Source organism: Mytilus trossulus, chromosome 3 (assembly GCF_036588685.1).
Source record: "Mytilus trossulus isolate FHL-02 chromosome 3, PNRI_Mtr1.1.1.hap1, whole genome shotgun sequence".
Taxonomy (NCBI): Eukaryota; Metazoa; Mollusca; class Bivalvia; order Mytilida; family Mytilidae; genus Mytilus; species Mytilus trossulus.
This window is the reverse complement of record NC_086375.1, coordinates 7,216,306-7,227,659: the sequence shown is the minus strand read 5'-3', so window position 1 is coordinate 7,227,659 and position 11,354 is coordinate 7,216,306. Positions and strand designations below refer to the sequence as shown.

The 11,354-nt window shown below is 33.9% G+C and overlaps 2 protein-coding genes across 2 annotated transcripts; one reads left to right on the top strand and one right to left on the bottom strand.

Moving 5' to 3' along the window:
* Positions 1-4,106: 4,106 nt before the first annotated feature.
* LOC134710072 (P2X purinoceptor 7-like) lies at positions 4,107-6,270 on the top strand. The gene is made up of 3 exons (XM_063570247.1): positions 4,107-4,471; positions 5,162-5,383; positions 5,945-6,270. Exons 1-3 carry the CDS (start codon positions 4,296-4,298, stop codon positions 6,099-6,101), a joined length of 555 nt encoding a protein of 184 aa, XP_063426317.1. The 5' UTR covers positions 4,107-4,295; the 3' UTR covers positions 6,102-6,270.
* A 623-nt stretch (positions 6,271-6,893) lies between these two features.
* LOC134709925 (THAP domain-containing protein 8-like) lies at positions 6,894-11,084 on the bottom strand. The gene is made up of 3 exons (XM_063570048.1): positions 10,484-11,084; positions 7,740-8,179; positions 6,894-6,948 (listed from the first exon to the last, which is right to left on the bottom strand). Exons 1-3 carry the CDS (start codon positions 10,829-10,831, stop codon positions 6,894-6,896), a joined length of 843 nt encoding a protein of 280 aa, XP_063426118.1. The 5' UTR covers positions 10,832-11,084.
* Positions 11,085-11,354: the final 270 nt, after the last annotated feature.

Below are 11,354 nucleotides of genomic sequence, written 5' to 3'. Positions count from 1 at the left end.
TCCTGGTTCGAACCCCGTTCCTGGGAGAAAATTTCAGGGACTGAATTTTAGCTCTCCCTTGGCACCATTTGCGAGTATGGTCTTGAGGAAACGTTCTTAGTGCACGTAAAAGACACCCTTATAGATTTCGGCTAATGCCGCTACAAGGCAAAACTCGAACCCGCAAAGTCGAAAGGGATAATATAAGTTGCAATAACTTGTTTCCCAATCCACTATAGATAAATATGTTTAGACTAAGTGTTCATCAATTTCCTTGGAATTTAATTATACACTTAGAAAGCCAACAAAACGTAAACTCTCACTAGAAAACTTGACCAAAAGCTTATTTAGATTATAAACAATTCATAATATACATGTTAAATCAATTTCAATCTTAAATAATGCAAAAAATAAAACTACAGGTAAAGTCCTAATTCTTTGCATTCTAAATGATTAAAAGATGCTACAATACCCTATAATAGCAATTTCGAGCTTTGTAATTTGACACCAACATAATTGTCATATATATAATTATGAAATATAACGTAACATGATTACTAACAACAAATGTGACCAATTTTTACTTTAATGGGTATGATATTTTGAATTCCACAGGCCTTTCAGTGAAAATATAACACATTAATGCATAGCCCCGTTGATTTCTGTGTTAAATGTGGCAATTTCAAGCATATATGGTTACTTTGTTTAATCCCTACTATGCTGAGTTGGTCCTCAGGTGCAAAAAGCGTCAATTTTGACGGTTTTTCGTTCTTCTTCACGACCTGTAAGTCCGAGAGATGCTAATAGATTCATCCATCTGTAGTTTTCATGTAGAGTGGACACCAGTGAACACATTTATCATTTATTAGGTCAGAGTGAAACTGAACTGGGATTCATCAGTGTAAAGAAGGTCATTTGCACCAAAATTCACAAAATTTACGATTATTTTCGATTTTGAACTTTAACTGGACCTGCAACCGGAAGTGATTGTTTCCTCGGCGTATTTTGATTATAAACACGATCAGTCTTTATATGCATTTAGGTTAACGGTATTTGTCAAGGTTTCAATTCTCTTAACACCGTGTTTTAGACCTTAAAGGTAAGCACACCCCTCCAAAAAAAACAATTTGTCTGATATCAAATATTGAAGTTCGTATTTGAGCTCATAATGAATATTGAAAGTTAGAAACATGACAATCAATAGTGTCAGATTTAGAAAACGTGCATGCACTACGATTTAAATGGCATTTCGATGACCTCTAAATGCATGGTGCGTCATTGATGCCATCATAACGGTTGTATGTGTACGGTCGTAATATTACGGTCCCCGCACTACAAGGATTAAGTTCAAATAAGGTGGCAGACATTTCATGTCAAAACTGTACATTATCCGGACTTGTGCTGAAATATTCAACATACAATTATTTGTATATAAGAGTGTACCGCTTTCCCGAAGTGTGATAGTACAAAAACAGGTACTACTGATCTGAACAACAGAGCAAATGTTCCCCAATATTTCACATATTGACAAAGAAACAGCTATGCGTAGGAACGATTTTGATTAAAATATATACTTCTTTTTTTGTATGTTTTGTAAGGACGGACATGAATTTGTGTTTTTTTTACCTATGCATTATGAAATATTACCATACTACAAATTATTATCCTTACTCTTTTCACTAAAGCTGAAAAGCGATTACAAAGAGTTATTCGTACAATATTTATTGATAGACGGGAAGGCCAAAATGAAAAACGAGCAGGTGATGATTCCTTCAACCATTTCTTCTACATTTAGTTGTCTATGTACATTGGAATATATCAGAAATAATGTTTAATAAATGTCAAAAATTATACCAACGACATGTAAATGAAATTAAATTTTAAAATGAACAAATGTAAATATTGTCAAAATGTAATGTTTAGGCCAAACCAGTTTGATTCCTTATTCGACGGACCCGCCCTAACCTATTTTTTTAAAAAAAGATTTTTTTTATATTCCCGCTTCTCGCATCCGAAAAATATAATCATGTCCATTTCCCGCACTGTTTTTTTTTGTAAATATTATAAACAGATATCAACATTTTTTTTTTCAAATCACAGTCTAACCTGTTTTTAACGATTTTAAACATAAAAGCACCCCACCATACTTTGTAAATATTTGTGAGAATATTTGTTTCAGCATGAAATCTATTTATCCAAAGTGGGAGTGCTCCGATATAAATTTATAATAGCGGAAATACCTGTACAGAACAGAACATAGGTTTCTTTTCCCTCACTTATATTCCCTATAAAAAATGTTCGTTGTTAGAATAAACTACAAAGAACTTCTGATGGATTTGCCTTAAACTGCAATCATATTGTATATATGCCGGCAAAACAAAACTATACATAGCCGCTGCATGTTTTTGCGCCTCTCCTGATTGATTCAGGGGCCTGTCGTTCAGCAGTTATCGTTTGTTGATGTTTATCTGTTTATTGGTATTTTCCCGTTGGGATATACAAATCGTTGGTTTTCCTGTTCGAATTGTGTACGTTTATCATTTTGGGGTCCTTTATAGAAGAGGGACGAAAGATACTAAAGGGACAGTCAAACTAATAAATCTTAAACAAACTGACAAAGCCATGCCGGCATATATACAATATGATTGCAATTTAAGGCAAATCCCTCAGAAGTTCTTTGTAGTTTATTCTAACAACGAATTTTTTTCTATAGGGAATATAAGTAAGGGAAAAGAAAAACAATAGTACACATGCCACAACACAGAAAACTAAAGAATAAACAACACGAACCCCACCAAAATTTAGAGGTGATCTCAGGTGCTCCGGGAGGGTAAGCTTATCCTGCTCCACATGTGGCACCCGTCATGTTGCTTATGTGATTACAAATCCGGTAAATAGTCTAATTCGGTAGGTCACATTAATGAAAGGGAAGGGAATTGTAGTTACGACGTAAGGAACATATCCGATATCATTTATGAAACGGTTATTCCATAACGGTCAACCAACTCGTGATTGCGTCCGTAAAATTTACGAAGGGATGATTGCAACTTCACCATTTGGAACTCTTGGTTTAATAGCTTCCTTGAAAGCAGCAACCCTCTATCAAGAAAATCATGATAGGAAATGCAAGCACGGGAATATCGTATCAATTGGGAGATATATACCCCGTATGCAGGTGCTGCTGGAATGTTGCTACTTAGAAATGGAAAGTTCACAATTGGACTGCTGAAATCATCTCTTTTGTCGTAAAATTTTGTTTCAACCGACCCTCATTGTCAATTTCTAGATGTAAGTCAAGATATGAAGCCGATTTAACTGTATCTGTAGTATCCGTTTTTTCTAGTTCGATGGGATAGAATCGTTCCACATAGTCACCAAATGTTGAATTGTTTACAGAAAGAACATAATCTATATAGCGGAAAGTAGAGTTAAAGGATATTGCTAACTTCTTATCTTTCTTCCTTAAAAAATTCCTGCATGAAGTCAGCCTCATAATAAAAAAGAAAGAAGTCAGCAAGTAGAGGTGCACAGTTTGATCACATTGGAACGCCGACAGTCTGTTGAAAAACACGTTCCCCGAACGTTACAAATATGTTGTCAATCAAGAAATCAAGCATCTTGATGATATCAGTTTCATGGAGCACTTGGAAGACCCAGCAATATACCGTTGTTTGTAAGGACACTTATGTAGTTTAGGTATCCAATACAGTGATGGATGATCCAGTTCTTCATCTTTGGTTGAAATACCAAAGGAACATAGAACACACCTATGATTATCCAGGATTTCCTCTTTGGTAAGTGTCGTGAGGGTATATGTTGAGTTTCCAAGTGAATTGTCAATACCTAATTCGTTTACGTATCAAGCAGTTAATGTAATGACTTTTATACACAAAAATGATGTTATTTGGGGCTTTATCAGCGAGGACAACAACATATTTGTCATGGAGGTCGGATATGACTTTTGCATATTTGGGTCTTTAAATCTTGATGTAGCATGGGCATTGAGGGACCCATTCAGTTTCGTAATTCTGATTTGTATCAACAACCTCACTGCCTTAAAGGAGACGTGACACAATTTTTTTTTTTTTTTTTTTTTTAATTAATCAATTCAAATTGGTAAAAAAGTATATTATAATTAATTTTTCTTGTCAAAACCTCATTAAAATAACTTTTTATGGTCAAAGAATCCAGCGCTTGTCGTCATCTTTGATTTTTAATGAGATACCGGTCACGTGATCGTGGTGACGTCACTGGATACAAGCTGAGAAAATGTCTCAATATGGACGAAGTACATCGCATTTTTGCGTAATTAAACAATGGACGGTGTTGACAGCAGTTTACAAGGCAATTCTCAAAGTTTAGATATTCGACCGTATCAGTTTGAGCCGTTACTTGTGGAAAATAATCAAGAAGAAGATATAAATTCGTCATCCGAAGAGTCCGACATTGACGATCTTTCAAGCAATGTCGATCGCCTTGTAAACACAAACTGGTTCGTATGATAAATATACTTGTAACCAAACACTTTCAGAGTTCAATTAATGGCAGATGCATGTATAACAGTTAAAAATGTAAATTTCTGGGTTTTTTTTACGATTAATTTATCCACCGAAAATAGTTTGTTTCCCTCTGCCCTAATCCAAATAATTATGACGTTTGGCAATGCTATTTTATTTTTTTTTTTCTGGGACGCCTACTACGTCGTATACAGTTTTTGCTTCACATATAAAGAATTACGAACTGTCAAATATAATAAATGGACAGGGGGGGTGGGGGAAGAAAAAAATGTCCATCATGTTATATTGTATAAACAGACCACCTGAAGAAGTATTGGAGTAAACCAGTCACTAGACAGTAATAAAATTTTGGCAATGAAAAGAAAAAAATGTCCATATATATTTGATGAGCATAGTATATATGAACAAGACATCACCACATTTATGATATTTTTTTATAGAGTTTAATTCAAGATATATAAATATACCTCCACAATCAATTCATAATTTTGAATGGGGACACATAGTTCCCCCCTCCCACCTTTATCCATGGTTAGGATCTGCACTTGCTTATGATCAACCGTGGCCAAAAGTTTATTTGAGAAACCTACTCTTGTGTTATATTTACTATATTGTGTATTTTGTACTGCTGGTTTCACATAAATAATTTTTTTTTCATGTTATAGGTGTGATTGTGGAAACTGCAATTCCATGACCACAGCAGATGAATGTGTATGCTGTTCAGACATATCAGCTGTAAGCTATTTAATGCAACCAGATGACTTAAACTGCATCACAGAACATGAGGTCTTTATTGCCAACTGCTTAAACCGTCATGTGTTACAAGTCAGCATGTATGCATACATGGAGCATGTTGGTCCATTTGACGACAATGAACCCATCAATGAGTAAGTTTTGAAATAGTAGTAGGCTAGGTTCATGTTCATGTTGGATCAATTTCAAATCAATTATTGTTTTATTGAATCCATGTTCATTCACTGTTTTCTAGGCAATACTTAAGCAGTTAAGTGACTTCAATATTTTTAATTGTACAGAGTTAGTACAATCATTGACAATTCAATAAAGAAACTAACAGATGAATTAAATAATAATTTAATATCACAGATAAATTCATAATTCAAATATCACAGATACAATTTGTTTATACATAATATATTTCAAAGCATATTGAACATGTAGAAAGGCCCAAGTTCTTTCGTGTCATAATAATATACATCATGTACATAGGTAGCAAATATATACATGGCAGTACACCGTAGGTAATATTTATCAATCCTAAATATTTCTTTTTAACCTAAATACAACACAAAATGACAGGTACAACAGATTTAAAATGTTTTGGTCTTTCTAAAATAAAAAAAAGGTCAATAAGAAATATATTTATATCAGTTAAAAGTATGGTACTGAAATAGGTTGTATATGAATATAATTGATGTTTTGCTTTGTAGGAAATATAGGTTTATGGCATATAGGAGATTTGTTCAGTGGATATGGCATCGCCTTGGACGTCACAACAGAAAGATCTTGCCTGCATGTGTTGTGAAAAAAATTAGAGACAGTTTCCCGTCTGAAGAATACTGTGGCTTCAAATATGCAGTTGTATGAATTAAGTTTGGACTGATGACTTTTTGTAACTATTTATTTTAAATGAAACACTTGTATTAATAAAAACATTGACTTTTTGTCCTTGCACAGTAGATCAACAGAATAATTTAAATAATAAAAGTGTACCTTATACCATTTTTTTTATTGCTAAATAAAAAATCAAGATTGATATTTCTTCACAATAAATAACATGAACAAAGGCTGCATTGTTCAAAACTCATGAATATTATTCACATGTAAAAGATTACAATGATCATCCACTGCATATTGTACAAACATTAAACTGTTCTCAATAATTTTCCTCTATCTCTGAAAGCGTGACCTGTGTCTTGCAATGAGGTCTGCCTTTTGGAATGGCTCGAATGTATGTGTCAAACTGACCGGAAAATGGTTTTGAAGTATCTTTACATCCCCTGCAGCATTTGAATAGGACGAGCAGTCATGTTCCTTTCTGGAAACAACAGCTTGCTTGATCAGCAGAACATGGACGGATGTCTTTGCCTCCACTCTTCTTTGCTGCCGCTTCTAACTTCTTAGAAACACCTGTAATTGGAAATAAGAAAGGAAAATATAAAAATCTATGTCCAAAATGAAAATATAAACATTAACAATTAGGGTAAACAGCTAACAATCATAAATAAATTATTTTTTTGTGACAAAACAAGACTTTGTATTCATCACATATCCTTTGGATAACTATGGACCCTGTGTTGAAACTGACATTACATGTATGTGATTTGCTTATTGCTGAAGGTTATCTTAACTGTGAACTGTTGTTTATTTATTAGCCCGTTAGTCTCTTGAGTTTTTGGGTTCATCATTCATGTCATCGGCGTCAGCATCAGAACTAAAAAAAATATATAGTTTTACATTGCATGCGATACTAAAATGAATTCCAGCAAATACTTGCACACTGGATGGTCCTAAGACCTTATTTTTAGATGAAAATTAATTACATTTTGTTGGTAAAAGAAATGAATTGGTTCAATAAGGTATGAAATGACAAATGCACATACATTAAAAGTTGGTTGTTCAGTGTGAGGCAAGACTCGATTTTGAAGTCCGTACATTGACCTATAATGGTTTACTTTTATAAATTGTTATTTGGATGGAGAGTTGTCTCATTGGCACTCACACAACTTCTTCTTTTATCTATGTTCATTTTACAAGTTAAATTTCAACCTACATACAAAATGAATCAAAATTTACTATTTCTTGTCCTCAGTATAGCATCTTTCTTTCAGCGATTTTTATTTATATTTTGTTTTAAGGATTTAGTTTTTAAAAACATGTGTAAGTTTTCTTATTTGAATTGTCATTTCTAGGCCTTTTGTAGCTGACTGTGCATTAGAGGCTTTGCTTATTCTTGAAGGCCATATGTGATCTATAGATAGTTGTTAATTTTGATTTCATTTTGGTCTATTGTGGGGAGTTGTCTCATGGGCAATCATACCTAATCTTCTTTTATATATACATATTGAATTAATATAAGTATATAAAGTTTTAAAAATTGAGAATGGAATTGACGAATGTTTCAAAGAGACTGGAAGCGGATTACAGAGTCTGTTTTTTAAACAGGTTGATCAATTTATATATATTCTATTTCCAAAAAATAATTATACATATAGTACTACATACCTCTGATCATCATCTGAGGGTTGGTAGTCCTCATCACTATCTGCATGGCTGGAAACCTCATCGTCATCAGAGTTTTGGGCTGAAGTGGTGTGAGTTGTTGTAGGTAGAGTACTGGCACATGTACATTTTGTAATGTCATCATCAGTCTGTGTAGCAATTGTACTGTATGTTGCTGAAGGTTGTGTAATCTTAAGATCTGTTTGATGTTTCCTGGTACGTTGCTGTGGACGGAGGTAGGATTGGCTTTTCTTGTGTTTTACTACTTTTGGTGATGGTGGTGGAGTAGTCTGTGTAACCATGGTAACTTTGGATGTATTGTTCTCTGTAACATTGGAGGTTGGCAGCTCTGGTTCTGGTTCTGGTGTTGTGGTACTGTCTGGTACTTGGAGTTGTACACATTCCGTCTCTCGTTCATAGTTGTCATATGCAAGCTGTAGAATCTGCAAAGAATAAATGTTTGTTGTTTATTTAGTTTTACACAACTTTACTATGAAAGAGATATAAAAAACAAGTGGTCCCACAATGTTCATGGTCAGTGGCGGATCCAGAAATTTTCCTAAGGGTTCCCACTGACACCTACAAAGGGGGGGGGGGAGGGTTGCATTTGCTCCAGTCCAGTCACAAATGCTTCAGTGATTCCCTATATAATTAACCAATTTTTTCCACAAAAGGCCCCCCCCCCCCTGGATCAGCCTATGATGGTCAATTGCATTTCTGAATAATTAAATGGTCTAAAATTACAATTATAATGAAATCAAAAACATAGAGAAATATACATATTACTTCTTAAATCCCTTTAATTTGAGATTTCATGGATAGTTGTCTGAGTAGCAATCAAAATTTCAGTGGCGGATCCAGGGGGAGGGTTTAGACCCCCCCCCCCTTTTATGGGGACGATCAATATATTTGAATGGGGACATAAAGTTGCCCCCCCCCCCTTTTTTTTCGAAAATGGCTGGATATCTCCCTGCAAGTTTACCACCAATTATTTGGTTCTTATATATTAATTTAATAATTTGAATTTTTAGTGTACAGTTCAAGTTTAAAGTTTATTATAGCTACACTACATACATACATGAGGGTTTGGATGGTGTTAAATGATTATAGAATAATGCCTCTAAAAAATGAAGATTAGATCTAGAGAATAAAGGGCAAAAAAAGTGAAAAATTAGAGAAAAAAGGTGTTAATTTTTTTTAAGATTTGAGAAAAAAGGGGTGAAAATGTTTACAGAATAACAGACCCCCCCCCCCTCATACATGTACTGTATAAACACAATATGAAATTAAATGCACATTTTAAAATTTAGAATGTATATAGAATGATCTGTGTAGAAATTTCATTACTTTTATATCAATTACTTCACCATATATATATATATCTCTATTATCAAAATATATTTCTTAAAAATGTTGGAGTTGAACAGGTAATTAAATTGCATTAAATAAGAGAAAAAGACAGGTAATAAATTATCTATCACCTAACCAGAGACATGTCTCTGACCTAACCAAGTATGTTGGTGTGAAATTTGAATTACTGAAGCAGCTCACAATAAATGTGTAATAAGTATGACATATAACAGGGGAAATTTAAAAGTAATATTTTAAGAAATTTTAATACAATAAAATAAATTCATGTCTTTGTCCCCTCTTTAATCATCCTGATGAACATTTTCAATAAGTACTGATTTTTGTTTTTGCTGAAATGTTATAATGTGTATATCTTCAGTCTATACTTATACTTTATCTACTACTCCCAGGTCTGTATCAATTGGATTTATTTGCATTATTAAAACTATATTATTCAGCTTCATGTCTTGTGCAATATAAAGACTTGAATACATACACTAGCCAAAATATTTGTTTCTCATTTAAGTCACCTTTTGCATATTTCACCTCAATAACCTTGCATCAACTTTCTATCATAGCATCTCTTCACATTTTTTTATTAAGAAATAAAATGACTTTCCATATGATAAATAAATCAAATAATTAGGGTAAATAATAGAAAATGAATTACAATACACTTTTTACACCTGCCTAATATTTATTAGAATCTATGTACTGCAGGTTATGTTTTAGTTATAGGGACTGACAGGCTTTGACATTTTTAATTTTTACTTTAAAAATTAATTCTTTATTGTCTAATTAGTTTGCTTATTATACTCCATTCATTACAACGTAAAATTCAGCAACCCATTATTTCCTATCCTCCCACCCCCTTTTTTTAAGCCGCACTTTCAGTCCTTTTTTCTCTATTCTGTAAAACCCCGTTGATTAACCGACAGTCGGGAAATGATTATTCCTACAGGTAAAACAGATATGCATTGCGTAATATGTGTCTGTAACATTTTCTCGAGTCTATTTTCCAACCTCACCTGTGCATCCCGCCGGTGATCATTGATGTACACAGATTCGCCGCATGTTACGCAATATTGCGTATTACCTATGTCTTACCTATCACCACCCTGGGGCATGACACCTGTAGCTTTCAACTTCAAAAGGTAACCAAGTATTGGGGATAAAGTGTGCCGCATACCTGTAACTTCTGATCGATGTAACTTTATGGTTCGATGTACACACCTGCACACGTGAACAGGTAGTGAGGTACACTAAGGAGGTACACGATACAAAATTTTCAACACTTAGCTATATTTATTTGGATATTGAAATTATTAAAAAAATATATATTATTAAAAGGGGATGCAATAAAATATTTGCGAAGATAAAAAAATATATATATTTACCTCAGCTTTTCTCCGCTTCTCAAAAGCTCCACGCTTAGGTAAAGGTGGCTTTGGCTCAGCTGTTGTTGGTTGCGTCAATGGAATGTCAGGTACTGCATTTGGACGGAGTTTTGGCTTCATGGTAGGACATCCCTCGAGGTTCTTCATTACTTCTGGGTCACGATCGTAACATGAATTTGTAAAATGGGCGGAACAAAGTCTATGACTAGCGCCTGGTAGGAAGTCCCATCTCTTACAATAATGTGTCCACGCCTTCCTGGTTTGCGGGTTAATTGGAAAACGAAAAAAACTAATTAAGTTGTCCTTCTTATGTCTATTGTTGCACCCACTGGCAGCACACAGAACCATTTTTAATCACTGTCATGTATTTTTCTTTAAGATATTCGGAAATGAAATAGCGCTAATTATGTATATACACCCGTCAGTCAAATATGATTGATGTAACCACTGACGTCACAGCCTCGTTCTGAGTGACTTCCGGGATTGAAATATGCATAATTAGTAGGTCGACAGATCGATATATTTGAATTCATAATTTATCCATTTAAACGATAATTATATATCTTTCGATGTTTTTTATGGGGTAATTATGTATAAATAAATATTTATTTACAAAAAAAAAATCAAAAAAAAATCATGTCACATCTCCTTTAATCCTTCCGGAAAGAGTGTCTACGTCTTCCTTCTCGCGCTTAGCGCATTGCCTGGCATAATCCTCGGCTGAATCCATATAAAATTCAAAGTTGTATTTCCAATTGATGGATTTAGGCTCACGATATTTCGGACCTTTCGATAACACATTTTGTAGAGAAGTGTTATTAACATTGTTAAGGTCACCGGTAATAACGTGGCCAGCAGGATTATATGTGAT

Coding starts and splice junctions, on each gene's coding strand:
- LOC134710072 (XM_063570247.1), top strand. CDS start 4,296: ATGGACGGTGTTGACAGCAGTTTACAAGGCAATTCTCAAAGTTTAGAT. Junction 4,472..5,161: donor CGCCTTGTAAACACAAACTG/GTTCGTATGATA, acceptor TTCATGTTATAG/GTGTGATTGTGGAAACTGCA. Junction 5,384..5,944: donor GACAATGAACCCATCAATGA/GTAAGTTTTGAA, acceptor TTTGCTTTGTAG/GAAATATAGGTTTATGGCAT.
- LOC134709925 (XM_063570048.1), bottom strand. CDS start 10,831: ATGGTTCTGTGTGCTGCCAGTGGGTGCAACAATAGACATAAGAAGGAC. Junction 8,180..10,483: donor AGAAGCGGAGAAAAGCTGAG/GTAAATATATAT, acceptor TATTCTTTGCAG/ATTCTACAGCTTGCATATGA. Junction 6,949..7,739: donor CCCTCAGATGATGATCAGAG/GTATGTAGTACT, acceptor TATTTTTTTTAG/TTCTGATGCTGACGCCGATG.